The 18,261-nt window shown below is 38.0% G+C and overlaps 1 protein-coding gene across 1 annotated transcript; it reads left to right on the top strand.

Annotated features, from left to right (window-relative positions):
- Positions 1 to 9,835: 9,835 nt before the first annotated feature.
- On the top strand, positions 9,836 to 17,416 carry LOC130920369 (gastrula zinc finger protein XlCGF17.1-like). Its single transcript, XM_057843546.1, has 2 exons — positions 9,836 to 9,973; positions 14,021 to 17,416. Exon 2 carries the CDS (start codon positions 14,089 to 14,091, stop codon positions 15,139 to 15,141), a length of 1,053 nt encoding a protein of 350 aa, XP_057699529.1. The 5' UTR covers positions 9,836 to 9,973; positions 14,021 to 14,088; the 3' UTR covers positions 15,142 to 17,416.
- The last annotated feature ends 845 nt before the right edge of the window (positions 17,417 to 18,261 follow it).

Here is an 18,261-nt window from a genome sequence, read left to right as displayed (position 1 = left end):
CCTCCTTCACACAGCTGCTGGAAACAGAAATGTTTTTTAATCCATCTGCAGGTGACCATCATGATTACATGACATAATGCGGGTGTGCAATGGTCATTATGGGAAACGCAGCGCTGGTCCTCATGGGAAACGCAGTCTTCCTTAAGGCAAAACACTACCACTTTTGTCCACCGGCTTCGCTAAAATCGACAAAAACTGAAAAACCAAGTGTTGCTTTGAATAAAAAAAAGAGTCCACACGGCCTTTTTGTCATTAGATTGCTTGACCAAAATTCAAATCGATCTGAGCCTGACTGTTAGCCACTAATTATAGGCTTCTCTTATAGGCCTGTCTTTTGGCTGCCATTGACAGCGAAAGACATGCCATCCATAAGTGGGAGGGTTGGCAGGAAATGAACAAATGTTCACTCGCCCGCCACCCTCCCACTTAAAACGGATGAACGTCTACATGTGATTAACGAATGTAAATTCACAGCAGAAGGACGATTGGGTATTTATCCTGGCAAATCATGTGATTTTGTTTTTCATCCTGTGTCTCTCAGACAACATTGAAGGAGATCATCACCCTGAGAAGCACAGTTCCCTTTATGTTAAAAAGGAGTGGGAGATGCCGTGCATCAAACAGGAGGCAGAGCCAGACGCCCCCAGCATTAAAGAAGAAGAACAGGAAAATGAAATCGGCACGTTTCCATTGATTGTAATTGTGAAGAGCGAAGAAGATGAAGGTCCAAGTGAAGAGAGCGAAGCAACGAAAGCTTCGAGCGACAGCTTGTTTCAACGCCTGTCAACAAAAGGTGAGGGGCAATCGCTAACGGACGGCCTCTTAGCTCCTCTTTCAGACAGCGATGACATAACATCCCACTCTTCTGACTTTAACACTGATGAGGAGGATGCTGACTTTGACCAAAAGTCTTCGAAATTCTTAAACAAGTCATTATTGAGAAGAGACTCAAAAGAATGTGCGGTTCGGAAACCTTTTGCCTGTTCAGTTTGTGAGAAAAGATTTACTCAAGAGTCTAGTTTGAAGAGACACACAAGAATACACACTGGAGAGAAGCCTTTCGCCTGTTCAAGTTGCGATAAAAGATTTTGTACGAAGCACCAATTAAAAAGACACACGCGTACGCACACCGGGGAAAAACCGTTTGCCTGCTCTCTTTGCGAGAAAAGATTTTCTCAAAAGAGTCAGGTAACGGTACACATACGTACACACACTCGGGAAAAGCCTTTTCCCTGCTCAGTTTGTGGTAAAAGATTCAGTCAGAAGGGAGAGTTGGAATCGCACACAAAAACACACACTGGGGAAAAACCTTTCACTTGCACCTTTTGCAGTCTAAGATTTTCTTGGAGTGGGCAGTTAAAAATACACGCGAGAACACACACCGGGGAGAAACCTTTCGCTTGTGAGGTTTGCGGTAAAACCTTCTTTTCAAAGGGAAACCAAACAAGGCACACAAAAATCCACTCTAAGGAGAATCCATTTTCCTGAGTGGTTTGCGATAAAAGATTCACTTTAGAGCTGAAACGAGTACTCGAGCAACTCGAGTAACTCGAGTTTAAAAACTGATCCGAGTAATTTTATTCACCTCGAGTAATCGTTTATTTTGACAGCTCTAAGCATCACGTTTTGCTAGGACTAATTTTAATGCGGGACAACGCGCTGTCACGTGCGGAGAGGAAGAAGGGAAAAAAAAAAACTTACCGCAGCCGACAGCCGCCACAAACGACGCCGACGTTGCTAAATACTAGCCCGCACAATGCTACATTGGTAACAGGCAGCGTCTGGCGCGTCTCATTGAGATCACATGTATGTTGAACTAGATTCCCATTGACAGACTCGGCCGCGTCTGGGCAGCGTTTGTAAACAGCTGCCATCTTAAAGCAGTACAGCGCTAAGCGCTAATAAAGAGCGCTAATAAAGAGCGCTAAGCGCTAATAAATAAGATTAACGTTACTGTCGCTACTAGCTCACGGAACGTTAGCCCTGCGGAGGGCTAGGTTTCAATTAATTATGACCACTGTCGATGCGTGGCTAACGTGTCTTACATACAGGCTTTAACATAACATAGCATTGTGGAGTGATGAGGGTGTAAAATAAAAACGTAATCATGCTAACTATCAATTTTAGCTCAGTAGTCATTGCTGGATAAAACACCAAGTAGCACTGGTCCCTAATGTGCTCCAATACAGCCTGTATCATACATTTATTTTGAACACTGCAAAAACTCAAAATCCTACCAGGACTTACAGTTTAGACTAACTTAAAACTTAACTAGAACTTAAAAATGGCTTGACACAATGAGAAATTCAATTGAAACACGTGGGAAAAAAATCCTAACTTTTAAGTGATGTGTGTTATCAAGCGTAACGGCATTTTTAGGTAAGATATATATATATATATTAATAAGATCTAAAAGTTTTTTGAGTGAAAGCAGTGAATTAGTCTTTTTTTTTTTTATTCTAGGTACACCTGAGATGCAATTGTTGGCTGTTTTCAACAATATACAACGAAAATAAAGACATTGATTGACTGAAAATGGTTCAAGATTAGATGAAATGTCTTGTTTTCTCATGTATATGTATAATTGCTCTTCACCTAAAAATATATTTGTTTTATCCGATTACTCGATTAATCGATAGAATTTTCAGTCAATTACTCGATTACTAAAATATTCGATAGCTGCAGCCCTAATTCACTTGCAAGTCGACATGTGCCGATTACCAGTTTCAAGGTATACCATGGTATGAAAACGTTACGGTTTCAAAACCGCCAAAATGTTCCATCATAACGTTCCTCCGGTATTAGATTTTTTTTATGTCGCAAAAAATGCAGAGAGGAATCCCTTGCTTGGGTGGCATGGTGGCCGAGTGTTCAATCCCGGGGTCCGGCCTTCCTGTGTGGAGTTTTTGCATGTTCTTCCCATGCCTGCGTGGGTTTTTGCCGTGAGTCCTGTTTCCTCCCATCTCCCAAAAACATGCGTGTTTGGAACACTCTAAATTGTCCGTACGTATGAGTATGTGCGTGAATGGTTGTATGTCTCATTGTGCCCTGCGATTGGCTGGCAACCAATTCAGGGTGTACCCCGCCTACTGCCTGTAGATAGCTGGGATAGGCTCCAGCACCTTCCCGATCCTTGTGAGGAAAAGTGGCGTGGAAAATGAGTGAATGAAATCCCTCACTTGCAGCTGCATGGCTCAACCCTCCACCACCGTTGCTCAGTGTTAGTGAGTCAGCTGTGCTACATAATGGCTGGAGGAGGTGAAAGGCCTGAACTTTTTCCCCCTTCGAAGAAAACAAAATCGCTGGTATGGGAATAATTCGGCTACAGAAAAGGTACAGACAGTCGCGGCTCAGAGGAGGAGGGCCAACCGACATGTAAAACATGTTTGCAGAGGGTGGCTGTCGAGGAGGCAGTACCTCCAATATGATTTCACATTTGTACGAAATTAAAAGTTAGCAAACACAAGGGGTGTAACGGTACACAAAACTCTCGGTTCGGTACGTACCTCGGTTTTGAGGTCACGGTTCGGTTTATTTTCGGTACAGTAAGAAAACAACATGCAAAATATAAAAGTGCTAGTTGTTTATTACACACCTTTGTGCTTTCAACAATAGGAACATTAGCCTATACAAAGCTAGAATTCTGCTCAAAAAGTAGCGGGTATTTAAAGATAATCTAACAACAATTTGCCTTTCAGAACCCGCGTATTGTTCAGCTTTCTTTCTGAAAGAAAGAAGAAAAAAAAAGTCCTGTGCTAAAGAGAAAAGCAATCCCAATGACAAAGATTTTAACCTGTATTTTACAAATGAAATGCCTCAATGAATCTTTTTTTTTCTTCTTATGAATGGTTTTCAAAAGCTTTATTGGTGGATTTTCTCAAGTTAAAGCGCCACACAGAAATTAATAAATTTAATTGTGTAAGCAGGATCTGTGTATTATTCTTATTATTTAATTACAGGTGTTTTAGCTCATTTCAGTTTATTTTACCAATGTGATCTAGTATTCATTTATATTGTATATTTTACGTTGTATAACTTTAGTTCCTATATGAATATTAGTTCCTACTTGTTTTGTTGTGGTAGGATGGTTTTGTATTGAACACGGGGCCGTGTTGGTTATTATTATAGCAGAGAAGACAGCAGTAAATCAACAAAGACAAGTCAACTGTGCCCCGATCTACCACTCAAGAGTTCTGATGGACTCAAAAAGTGGGTTACGATTGCATATTAGTTTGAAAATAGATCGGATCCACAGTATTTTTACACGAGTGACTTCCGGTCTGCCCGATCCTAGCTACCGGTAGTAGTATTGACGCAGGAGGGTCGCGTCTTGCATCAAATAATAAACTCTGCCGTTCTTTTCGCGTGCGTCGTGTTGAACCGCTTCTGGGTCGCGTCTAACACACGACCGCACTGCGACTAGTGTGCATTGGCTGATTGACTTTAACGCCCGCGTTTCACTGCGTTCTCGCGGCGGCCACGTTGTTGCGCCGTTGACTTTTCTGGGTTATACTGTCGTACCCTATTGGTCCTCATTATAGTAGAGAAGACGGAGTAAATATAATCTACACAAAGAAACTGTAACCCGATCGACTCACAGCCTCGAAAAGGAAGGGTTACATTACGTCAGAAACTCGTGCGGGACGCCTCCGTTCCGAACCGAGCACCACGTACCGAAACGGTTCAATACAAATACATGTACCGTTACACCCTTAGTAAACACTGTCATGAACGTTTCCCACAAGATACGAGAGTTAACTCCAGCGTGTTTAATGTGTCTAGCAGTGGTAAAAGGTTTTTTTTTTTGTTTTGTTTTGTTTTTTTTAATCTCTGGCAACTGTCTGTTTTGAGAAAGAGAGTGTGTGTATATTGTAAACAAGATACGAGTCATACACACGTGCTTTTTATGAAAAGTAATTCAATTATTTTTGTTCTGATGGTAATAAAGTTGAGCTGTGGCTGTGGGTTTAGGCTCACATAAAGGACTGCATTTATTTTATTTGGAATATTTCAGTTATTTTTTGTATTTTTTGTATTTATTTTAACTTCACATTATACTCGTTCTAATTTTCTAATGTTTTAAAAAAATAATCCTGATCAGTGGATTTTTTTTTTTTTTATTTAAACCCAGATATCTCAAAGTAACACATTTTAGAACTGTAATTGCAATACCGTAAAAATGATACAGTGAAACCTTGATATTTTTGCATAGGGTTATCATACCGTCAGCTTGATGGCATTTGAAATACTGTATTTACGTTACCATAAGGGTCTTGTAAGTGTGGATATGTTGACATCCCATTCTAAGCTGCTTAATCGCTAATCGTGGGACTGATAGTTTCTCTGCTTGACTGTGGCTAATTGCACGCAGTCATGTGTGAATCCCATCAGACGTGATAGTCCTGCAGACGAGTGGAAATGCTGCGCGGGGGACCCCCCCAGGGCCACGACCCCTCCCCAGCCGCTTGTGGGCGAGCCAGCACGATGGTCAGAGTTTCTTCATCAGGCCTCCCAAAATGATGGTAAGCTCCAGGTTCATTGCCGCATTTGATTTTTCACCTCGGCTGTGAGATGGGGAGCGCATGGAGTCGCGGATTTGCGGGACAGTGACGCGTTGAAAAAAATTATCCGGTTTCCTCACGTACACCTCCCGTCACTCAGCCACTCTGTTTGTCCTCATCTATCCACCCTTTCTGAATAGACTTGACGATACCTTGTCATACCTATTGGGGGCATGCCTTTAAGGTCCTTTTTCTTCATCTACACATCTGCATCTACAGATTTTTTGAAGTTGGTGTACGCACAAGTTGTTTACAGGCCAGTTTTGGAGAAAATTTTAGACTTTTAAGTGCGCCTTATAATCGTGAAAATATGGTACTTTGATCTTACCCTTCCCTTATCTGTTGTTCACTTTCCAACTTTATTGGAAAGTTGTAGTTTCAGGGAAAAAAATGTCTGTCTTGTGCTCTGTAGTATTTTTTTGAAATGTGCTTCATTATAGAATTACTCTACCTTTTATGATTATTAAAATAATTTTTTTTTGTTCATAATGACTGACTTTTTTACTTCCTTTATTGTGAACTATTTTTAAAGATGGGCTGTTTACACCAGTCCACTTTGCATTGTATTTATTTTCATATTTCAACACAATTGGACAACTACAGAATAATTCTTACACTATAATATAAATACATACATCTTGAACGTCGATAAATATATTTAATTGAACAACACAAAATTTACAACACTGCAAAACAACCACTTCATGTAAACTAAATACATCATTTACAATTTTTACCTTGTCACATTGAGATGACCATAAAAAAATATACATTTCATTTGTTAAATATTTATGCATGAGCTTTAATGGCAGACTTGCAGTTTTTGTTTGTTATCATATAAAGTGATGTTGAAATATATTTCAACTTCAATCAGCAATAATTTATAGTTTGGGATTTACTTTTGAATTTTAGATTTGTGGATCTGAAAATTTCCCAACACTATATAACGATTCATGAGTGTAAACATATATATTTTAATCTCTGGATTCAAATGCAGAAATGATTGTTTTCCCATTTAATACGGTGTCTTGTTTGGTTTTTCACATGGTATATTTTTCGATTCAAAGTTTACCACTCATGGAGCAACCATAAAACGAAGTATGTTTAATTTTTAAATTTTTGTTGTTATTATTATTATTGTTATTTTATTAACATGATGAACAGACAAAGGTGAAAAACCAACAATACAAACCAAAAATAAAACGCAAGTATGCCAGGGGGTACATATATTCTAAACATTGTATAGCAAAGGGGAAAAAATGAATAATGCTGTCATTTAATTATTCACTAAAAGGTTTTTACAAGTATTGAGTGTTTTTTCCGCTTTCAGATTCTTTGATTTTTTTTTTTTTTTTCTTTAAACAGATTAGGACACAGTCTCGTTATGAAAGTGAGAAAATGAACATAACAGCTTGCCAAATTTACATCTGTGGAGGTAGAATTTCATTAACGAAATGAGTAAATGAATAATATATAATAAATAAATATATAATAAATAACATTCTCATTTTTTATAGATACAAAAAAATGACATTTTCTCATTTACGTTTGAAGTCCACGTATAGATTCCTGATGAGAGCTTGCAAAATTATTTCCAAAATTTATTGGAGAAAGAGAAGGTCCAAAAAAGGTGCTGAACTGTCTGTGGATGATTTCTGCTGAACGAACAGTTTGTATCAATGTCCTTCAATTCCTTTCATGTAATGGTTTGAAGGATAGTATCTATGGATATGATTCTTTTTTTAACAAGAACACAATAGACAGAACAAACAACAATACAAACCAAAAATAGAAGAGCAATCAACAATACGTACACCCCCCCCCCCAAAAAAAAAGAAAAACACAAATATGCCAGGGGGTATAAATATTACAAACATGGCACAACAGAGGAAAAAAATAAATAATACTATAAGCAATTATTCACAAAAACGTTTTAGCTTTTCACAAATACTATTTTTTCCGCTTTCAGATTCTTAGATTTTTATTTATTTTTTAACAGATTTATGTAGCAGACAGTTTCATTATGAAAATGACAAAAAGATGACAACAGCTTGCTAAATTTACATTTGTGGAGGTAGAAAATTATACAACAAAATGAGTAGATTAATAACGAAAACAATGTCATTCCTGCGTGTTTTATAGAAACAAAAAATATCCCATTTGATTTCAAAGTTATATGTAGACTCGTGTCAATGAACCTGCAAAAATCTCTCCGAGATTTATTGGAAAAAGAGCAGGTCCAAAAAAAGTGCTGAACTGTTTCAGGATGAGTACCACAGAACGAAAAGCTTGTATCAATGTCCCTCTTGAATTTTTTTCATATTGTGGTTTGCAGGGTAGCATTTATGCTATGGATAAAAAGGTTTTTTTTGTTTTGTTTTTTTAATTGAACAATGCAAAACACACAAATAACAGACAATAATACAAAGCAACTAGTTCACAGAGAATAATAGAATATAACCTTCTCAACAGTTTTACATTGTATGACATACAAAAAAAAAATAGAGGAAAGAAAATATAAGCTAAACAATTTTGCATGAGCTTCTAGAGTAGACTGGCATTTATCGTTTTGTATAATATTAAGTGATTTGAAATATGATTCAAATTAAACTAAAAATTTTTTAAAGTTCGGATTTACGTTTTAAAATTTAGATTTATGAATATGAAATTTCCCTAGCAAAATACAAAGATTTAATATAGTAATATTTTTTTTAAATCTTTGGATTAAAATACAGTAATGATTGTTTTCCCTTTAATTCAATCTTTTGTTTGGTTTTGATATAAAATATATTTTTGAAGATCCGTCCAAAACTTTGCACTAATGGGGCAACAATAAAACAAATGAGTCATGCTTTCAGGTTGTCTTACAAAATGTACATTTGTTGTCAATATCCTTAAAATGAGACAAGTACATGTTAGTCGGGTATATATTATGTAAAATTTTCAAATGCAATTGCCGTACTTTGTTGGAAACAAACAGTTTAAAAGGAACAAGCCACGCCTCTCTCCATCTAATATTATCAAACTGTGCATTCCAAAAGAATTTCCCACGAGAATTTTCCTATAACTATGGAATGATTCCCTTATATGTTTATTTGTACATTTATTGCCAGGGCCGGCGCTAGCTATTTTGGTGCCCTAGGCATAGATGCTTCGTGGCCAGACTGTTCTCCCTGTATTTTTCAAACACTGAGACACGAGTCATTGACAACAGTCTGTCTCGCACTAGCCATGTTGAATAAACTTCGCTCTCCTCGTATGTTTCCTTTTGCGCGCAAGTCCCTCGTCCTGCCCTCGTCATTTTACTAACGTCACGTCTGCCCGTTGCTGATTAATCCACTCCGCTGTCTGTTTGCTGTGGCTTGCTCCGCCCTGGAAATTGTATCCGCTGAATGGTGGCCAGACTCAATAGCTGGAACAGCGGTGAGTCTGGTGTACCAGGCAAAGAGGGCCGCACAGGAGATTCTTTTTGTGTGTAAATAATGAGCCTATGTTATTTATATTTGTATTACTTGCATTTATCAGTTATGTTTTATTTTAAATACTATATATTGTTGTTATTATTACAATTACTATTTTTTAGGATTTTTTTACAAACTTGAGTTTTTTTTTTTTTTGTGCCCCTTCAGGCAGAGTTGGTGCCCTACGCGCAGTGCGTGTTATGCGTATGCGGAGCGCCGTGTCTGTTTATTGCTTAAAAGATCTATATTATTTAAGTAAAGGATCTCATTAACGGCTTGGTTATTCTGTCCATTATATTCTTTCATTAGTTCTAATATTCCACTGGGGATTTAAATTTGAATGGGAAATCCTTTTTTTATTAGAAATTCTTCATAAGTAAGAAGCTGTCCATCACACTTAAATAAATCTTTCAAGTATATATTATTTTTATCATCTATTGATAAAAAGTATGTTTCATGTGCACTGTCGCAGTGACGTCACTCTTAGGTTTCTGGTCGCTTCAGTGACGTTTACCTGTGTATGTTTATACCCCCTGGCATATTTGTGTTTGTTTTGTTTTACTTTTTTTTTTTTTTTTTTTTTTTTTTTTTTTTTTTTTTTTTATTGTCGATTGTTTAATGGTTTATTTATCATGTTAATAAAAATCTAACTAAAAAAAGTGACGAATACCTGTGAACCGGAAGCTCATTCGCCGGCAGGAAGTTCCCAAAAGAATAAGGAAGCTTTTTGTGTATTTTATTTGAAAATTGAGTTATAAACATTAACGACTCAGTCAGCGATATGTTTGATATATTTAATAAATATTTTGGGACTCTATTTAAGATGTGATGGTCTTAACGTTTCTTCTTCCGGTTCACTTCATGCAACGTCGGCGTACCCACCCCGGGCTTTCAGTTCTTTCGTGTAGCCTTCTTGTAACCAAACGCGCTCCTTCAAAGAATTCTCATCAGGTAAGTACCGAAGTCAGCATTCAGTGGATTAAAACACCCCAACTTGAAGTTTCGTGAAAGTAGTTTGGCTTTATGTTGTAGCGTGATTGGCTTACTTGGTTTAGTTTAGCTTAGCTCAATAGCCAAGACGCGGTAACACATTTCTTTGCTTTCCGTGACGTATTTGTATTTGTTTTTGTTTTTTTCGGAAGGTGGTTGCCAACTTGGTTGGTTAAGGTGAGAACACTTAATTTTATCACAGGCTTCCCAACTAGTCTTAAAGATGCGATGAATTACAACAACTGTCTTTGAAATGATGGCAGACGATATTTTTGACACAATGTCATTAAAACAGGGGTGTCCAAACTTTTTACAAAGGGGGCCAGATTTGGTACGGTAAAAATGTGGGGGGCCGACCTTTGCTGACGTCCTTCACGTAGAACAATATATTTAAGCAAATTTTAGCAAGCCATTCGGTGTGTCACATTTGCTTTATTTTTTTTATTTATTTATTAATAATTTACACATTTTCCATCTCGCAACTAGCCTTTGTGATGTTCTTTTTCGACTCTCGGGCTCTTGTGAAATACTGCTGCTGTAAAATTAAACTAGTTTCAAGTTGATTGAATTTATCGCTACGTATCTTCTCTGTAATCTTGTCGTAAATGTCAGCGTGTCTTGTTTGGTAATATCGCCTCACATTGAACTCTTTAAAAACAGCGACTAGCGCAGTCAACTTTCTTTTTTGTGTTGATTGTCGCCATTTTAGAACATTGGGAATAAAGGGTCACACGGGGTAATGTTGCTTAGAGTGCTGCTGCCTTTTAGTGGGTAAATGAGGAGCAGCATTTAGTGTGTAAGCTACTTCATATGCTGGTAGCAGTACTGCTGACCAATTTATTAAGTCTGTGTGCGGGCCAGACGTTATTGATTTTATGACAGAGGCTGGGGGCCGGATGAAATTTGACCAAGGGCCGCATTTGGCCCCCGGGCCAGACTTTGGACATGTCTGCATTAATATAAATAGTACAAAAAATGTTCCCTTCCCACCAAAACGCTTCAAAACAAAAAGTAAAACTTGCCCTTTGACGTCAAGACCAGAACAAGCTGCAGCTTTTAAGTTTGCTAGCGTTCTCCACAAACGTAGATATAGATATTCTATTATTGTCACCGTGTGACCGTTCTGTCAATTGTTGAAAAATCGGGTCTTGCCAAGCGAGAAAATGCCGTTGAGATGTATTACTTTGCGAAGACAAAAAAGGGAGGGGTGAGTTTGTGAACCCGTCCAAAGGACTAAAGTGTAACTAGTGATGGTGAGATGAAGCCTCATGAGGCATGGAACCACTTTAGTCAATTGGTTCGGCAAATGTTTGATTTCTCAGTTTCATGTACGTATGGCAGTGGCGGAACAAATGTTAACGGGGCCGGGGTGCGATGATTATCAATGGGTCCCTTTTGGCTATGAGTGGGGGGATGCTTTTGGTTCATGGCTCACGGGTCCCTACTCACAGTGTGGGCCCCTCCGAACACAAAATACTAGCCAACCAGGGGAAGTACCTGAAATGTTTGAACACTTAAACACTATATTTGAGCTCCACGCTCCATCTTACCTTTGTTTTTGACATACCACGCCCCCTTTATGCCCGTAAACTGGGCCACATGGAGGCCCGGGCCCGGGTGCATACGCACTCCCAGCCCCTTCCTAAGCTCCGTCCCTGGTGTTGAGTAAATAGTGGGACTTGAGCCATTTTTAAAATCATTTCAGGATTTCATCGGCTATACTTTCACCTGTACAGCAGGTGTCAGTAGAGCGCTAATAACAATAAAACATCCAGTAATGAACCTTGGGCTGACATGATGTCTCATTGGTTCACGAGACTTCATTTTGCCCATCATTATGTACATGTGGACTAGGCCTGAACGATATTGGAAAAAAACTATTGATGCGATTTTTTGGGGGTTTGCGATATATTGCGATATTATATTGCCATATTAATATATATATATATATATATATATATTTTTTTTTTTTTTTTTTTTTTTTTTTTTTTTTAAGAAATTTTCACTAGATGACTTGAATAGCTGTTTGGAAAGACTTTGGATGACAGACCATGACCACAGTGTACAGTGATCCCTCGTTTTTCGCGGTTAATGGGGACCAGAACCCGCCGCGATAAGTGAAAAATCGCAAGGTAGTGCACCCCCCCCAAAAATTTTTTATTCTTTTTTTTTGCGTGTGCTCAATGTATTTATTCAGATTTAGCATTGGAAAGAGATACAAATAAGACATGTTTTTTCTCACTTTTTTTCCCCAAAGTATGATTACAAAAAAAATATATATATATATACATGTACAGTACTGTGCAAAAGCTTTAGGCAGGTGTGAAAAAATTATGTAAACTAAGATTGCTTTCAAAAATATAAACAATGATTGTTTATTTTTATCAATTTACAAAATGCTTCTGTTCTTTTCATTCACTGCATTTTGTTAATTGATGAAAATGAACTATTAACACTTCCATTTTTGAAAGCATTCTTAGTTTACAGCATTTTTTCACACCTGCCTAAAACTTTTGCACAGTACTGTATGTATATATATATATATATATATATATATATATATATATATATATATATATATATATATATATATACACACACACATACACAGTGGGGAGAACAGGTATTTGATACACTGCCAATGGGTTTTCCCATTGGCAGTGTATCAAATACTTGTTCTCCCCACTGTATGTATATATGCATATATTAATAAATGTTTTTAAGCACTTCAAATGTAATAATTATGATCAGTTTTAAACATAGCTGTCCAACCAAATCATTTTTGAACAAGAATAAAGTACTGTAATAGAAAAATGCTTGGCTTTTTTAAATGCTTCTGTTTATCTACCTTAGCTGTGACTCTTGGAGTGACATTTAGAAATTACAAACTCCTCATGATCACTTCTGGCATTTATTTTATGTCTCAAACGTCTCTACACACACGCGCACACACACACACACACACACATTCATTCCAGCGCGGCTTCCTTGCAGAAACTTTAACAAGTTAAATGATGATTGACACATAGCTGCGCTTTGAAGTCCGCTTCTTTGGGAAGATCAAAGACAACCTGCATCGTTAACTTTAATAAGCAAGTGCTGGAGGAACAAAGAGCTGGGAGAGGGAGGGTGTGAGGCTGTGCGCAGAGCAGAAAGCAAGGCGTATGTGGATTAAAAAAAATAAAAACTATCGCACGTCCTTGCGATGGGACTATCGCGCACATCGCTATATAACGATATATCGTTCAGGCTTAATGTGGACATAATAGAAAGCCGATGGAGAACACGCTAGGAGACTAAAAATTCTGCAGCTCATTCTGCGTGTGACACTCATTCTGCGTGTGACATTCTGTTGAGAATTTTAGTGGGCTGGGGCAGAGATGCTGAGAAACGATTGTTAAAAGCTTTTCTATCGTTTTTTTTTTGTATTGATTTATATCAAAAATATGCTGTGTGATGATTTTAAAGTCACTTGTTGTAGCATGTCATAGTAACATTAAAAACAAATTGGGGTTACTATGACGACAAAGCAGCTGAAGCAAAGCTGCAGTACTAATACAGAGTCCACACGGCCATCGTGTCACTAGATTTGTTCACCAAAATTCAACTGACAGTTTATGACCAATTATACACCTGCGTTTGGCTGCCATTGACAGCAATAGATGTCCAATCCATTTCACCTGAAATGATTGGACGTTGACATGTTATAAACTAATGTAAATTCACAGCAGAAGGTTGAGTACACACCTTGTCAAATAAAAAAATCCCTGCACATGACCCATCTAGGTTGTATATCTTGTAACTTGCTCAGTTATTTCTGAAGAAGAGAGAGAAGATTGCGGCGCAGAACGATCTGCAACGGCCACTGCTCAATCACTGAACGCAATATCATTGTCAGCCGTACTTGTACTGTGTGTCAATGACAATTTAATTAATCCAATCCAACATGATTGGACATTGAATCTGGCAAATCACTTGTTTTTTTTTTTTTCACCCTGTGTCCTGCAGACGTCACTGTAGATCTTCACTTTGAGAAACACGATCACCTCCATGTTAAACAGAAGGAGGAGTGGGAGATGCCGTATATCAAACAGGAAGCTGAGCCTGAGACCCCTTTCATTAAAGAAGAAGAACAGGAAAATGAAATCACTACGTTTCCAATGACTGTCAGTGTGAAGAACGAAGAAGATGACGGTCCAAGCGAAGACAACGGAGCAGCAAAATCTTCTAGTAGCAGCTCGTTTGAAGATCTGACAACAAAAAGTGAGGAACGATTGCAACCGGATGGCCTTTTAGCGCCACTCTTGGACAGCGACAACGTTACGCCACACTCTTCTGACACTGATGAAGAGGATTTTGACTTTGAGCAAAGGTCTTCGAAATCTTTAAACACGTCATCATTGAAGAAAGACACAAAAGAATGCCCGGGTGGGAAACCTTTTGCCTGCTTATTTTGCGATAAAAGATTTTCTTTGAAGCATCACTTAACAAGACACACGCGTACACACACTGGAGAAAAACCTTTCCTCTGCTCAGTTTGTGGTAAACAATTCAAAGAGACAGTAGAGTTACTCAGGCACGCAAGAACACACACTGGAGAGAAGCCTTTTGTCTGTACGTGTTGTGGTAAAATATTCATCGACAAGGGAAATTTAAGCAAACACATACGAACGCACACTGGAGAGAAGCCTTTTTCCTGCTCACTTTGCGATAAAAGATTTTGTACGAAGCAACAGTTAACAAGACACACGTATACACACACCGGACAAAAGCCTTTTCCTTGCTCAGTTTGTGGTAAAAGATTCATCGAGAACGGAGAGTTAGTTAGGCATGCAAGAACACACACAGGAGAGAAGCCTTTTGCATGCTCATTTTGCGATAAAAGATTCGTCGAGAAGGGAAATTTGCACTGTCACGAAAGAACGCACACTGGAGAGAAGCCTTTCGCCTGCTCATTTTGCGATAAAAGATTTTGTCGTAAGCAGCATTTAACAACGCACACAAAAATACACACGAGAGAAAAGCCTTTTCCCTGCTCAGTTTGTGATAAACGATTCACTAAGAAGGAAAATTTAGAATTGCACACAAGAAGTCACACTGGGGGAAAATCTTTTAATTGCAGTGAGTGACAAAGTATTCTGATTCCTGCCACTCTTTTCAATTTTCTAATTCAAGTACCTTTGAGCTCCTTTTTGATAAAATGTTGAAATGATTTTACAGGTTTCGTTCTTTTTCAGAACTAGCCAACATTTGGGATTTTTATTTAAACTGAATGAACTGATCTACAGCTTTGTTTACATTGTTCCCCAACTTACTGTATTTTGCCATTTTACTTTTAAATCTTTGTATTTGAAACACTTTGATGCTGCCCTCTGTTTGTTTAATTTCCAACTTGTCACTTTCAAACTGTATAATATATTTAGTAGGGGTGTGGCAATACAGTGATCCCTATTTTTTTGCGGTTAAAGGGGACCAGGGCCTGCCGCGATCAGTGAAAAACCGCAACGTAGTGCCCAAATAATAGCTCCAGAAGTGCCTTAATTTCCTAGTTTCAGAAACATCTCTTATAAAGTTGAATAGAAGGTTAATAAGTGTTGTTCCAAAAAAAAAAAAAAAAAAAAAAGTTTTAAACATGTTATTGTCCCACCGTGCCGCCTTTATAATGTGAATTATTTTTTAACCAGAATAAAGTAGAAAAATGCTTTATTAAATGCTTCATTGATTGTGTTTATTCAAATCCGCTCAAGCTGCTCACTGACAGACAATGAGTTGCTACAGCAACTGTTTAACAAATTAAACGATGATTGACTCATGTGGCACTTTGAAGTTTCAGCTTCAAAGCATTTCTGGCAAGATCAAACCTTAACGTCTGTCAATTGTAAAATTTAATAGGCAACTTGAGTGCACTGCCTGACCAAGAAAAGCAGCAGGAGTGAGACTACATGATCGGATCGGGACAGCTCTAATAAATAATGCATTTATTTATGTTTTAATCAAAAAAAAAAATCTGCCATTGACTAAGGGCGCGAAGTAGCGAGGGATCACTGTATATCGAAACAGTGTTATATGGTGATACTTTTTATCCTTAATAGCTCGTCGATATGTTTCCGCCAAGAATTGAAATATTGTTATAAAAAAGTGCCACTATTTGGGGGGAAAAAAGGAAACAACTGGTTACTAGTAGAGATAGACCCGATATATCGGCCAGCCGATATATTGGGCTGATATTTGGAAATTTGTATCTGCCTTTTTTTTTTTTTTTTTTTTTTTTTTTTAATTCGACCGGCCAATATGAAAAAGTCGATATAAAACTAGGGATAGGGACTAGGTAGTGCGCAATTTCTCATAGGATCAGAATCTGGTGAAAAGGATTTGATTTGTAATTAAAAAAAAATATTCATCTAGCTTCTTCCGCTTGCTCCTGAGTTTTGCTAGTTCATGTTAACAATGTTTGACAGGCATTGAAGCTTAGTCTTACCAGAGAAGCTTGGCAGCGCTACCTTCAAAGACGCCAAATGTGTCATTGTTTAGCGTGTTAAATACTATTATGCGGTGGCAACTCATTGTGTGTGTGTGTGTGTGTGCAAGGCTATTCTCAGCAGTGAGCGTATTTGAGTGGACTCACTCAATGAAGCATTTAATAGAGACAAGCATTTTTCTACGTTGTTCTTGTTTAAAAAAAAAAAAAAAAAAATCACATTATGAAGGTGGCATGGTGGGACAGTAAAGTGTCTTAAAACCTTTCTTAATTTTTTTGAACAACACTTTTTAATCTTCTATTCAACTTTTAAAGAAGTGTTTCTGAGTCCAGGAAATTAGGGCACTTCTATGATAGCTCATTGGCTGCTACTGATGGCGCTAGACGTCCAATTCATTTTAACTGGGAGTGTCAATGATACATTATAAAAATATTTCAAATGAAATACGTCTAGCATCACTGGCACTGAAACAGAGCATTCACAGCCAGTCTTCACGGTTAGGGGGCCATTTGTTGTTCAATCCATGTTCATTTTAAGGCATTTACAGGTCACTTACTATTCATTTTTGGGACATTCTGGGGTCATTTTCTGTGCAGTAACCCAAAATAAACAGGAAGTGATCCGTAAAGGCCCCAAAATCAACAGGACGTGACCAAAAATTGTATAATTAATTGTAGTATCACCTTTTGGCAAGATAATCATTATGGTGAGGTACCCAGAGGTTACCACTCCTACCCTACACTGCTGTTTCAAGGTTCCAAACTTATAGCAAACTATAAAGCAGGGGTAGCCCATGTCAGTTCTTGAGGGCCCCTATCCAGCTTGTTTTCCATGTTTCCCTCCTCCAAGACACTTGACTCAAATAATCAGGATCGTTATCAGGTTCCTGCAGAGCTTACTGACGGGCTGATCATTTGATTCAGGTGTTTTAAAGGAGGGAGACATGGAAAACAAGCTGGATAGGGGCCCTGGAGGACTGGAGTTGGCTACCCCTGCTCTAAACATTGTCAAATACAGTATATAAGAGGTTTGTAAGAAAATAAGCCTATGTATGGTGACAAGACAGATAAAGGTGTCTTGAAAGTGATAGTGTTGGGGGGGGGGGGGGGGGGGGGAGACTCTACTTCCACCCTTCAAAAAAACTACCACCGACCTGGAGGCAACCAGCCTGTTCTTAACCATTGACCTTGACAAGGGAAGCTCTTCAGTGTGGATTCATGGTCAGCAGATGGCAGACTTAACTTTCGGGATGATGATTAACAATAACAAACTTTTAATAGTTTCAGGCAAGATGTCTTTTTGGTTTTCTCATATTTCGAAATTTGGTAGACGTTTTTATTGATACCATTTAAAAAATTTGTTCATTGCTGACTGTTTTTTTTTTTTTTTTTCCAACTTCCCCTGTTGTGGACTATTTTTTTTAAAGCGCTTCTCTACTCTATAAATATGGCTTATATATTACATGGCATGCACTGCACCAATTCTCATATGTCAACACAATTGGACGAAGATTGTATCAGTCTTACGGTAAATTACAATAACAATTGTAGAGATATTTGTTCCAACATGTTTTTCATTCTACTTGGTGTAATCATTTTGATATTTTGCTCTGGATAAGATTCACAGCTCTCAATGTCTTCTCTGAAGCATGCTCATGAACCCAATAAGACAGCTACCTAGTGTTTTTCCCATGAAGGTGCAGGCACTAGTCTGCCGCCTGGTATAACGACAAATATAAACTGTATGATCTTGAGGGTTTGGGACAGATCT

This window comes from Corythoichthys intestinalis, chromosome 1 (assembly GCF_030265065.1).
Source record: "Corythoichthys intestinalis isolate RoL2023-P3 chromosome 1, ASM3026506v1, whole genome shotgun sequence".
NCBI lineage: Eukaryota > Metazoa > Chordata > Actinopteri > Syngnathiformes > Syngnathidae > Corythoichthys > Corythoichthys intestinalis.
This window is presented reverse-complemented; position numbering and strand designations above follow the sequence as displayed.

Bases quoted from the DNA above. Each gene is read 5' to 3' on its own strand.
- LOC130920369 (XM_057843546.1), top strand. From the start codon at position 14,089: ATGCCGTATATCAAACAGGAAGCTGAGCCTGAGACCCCTTTCATTAAA.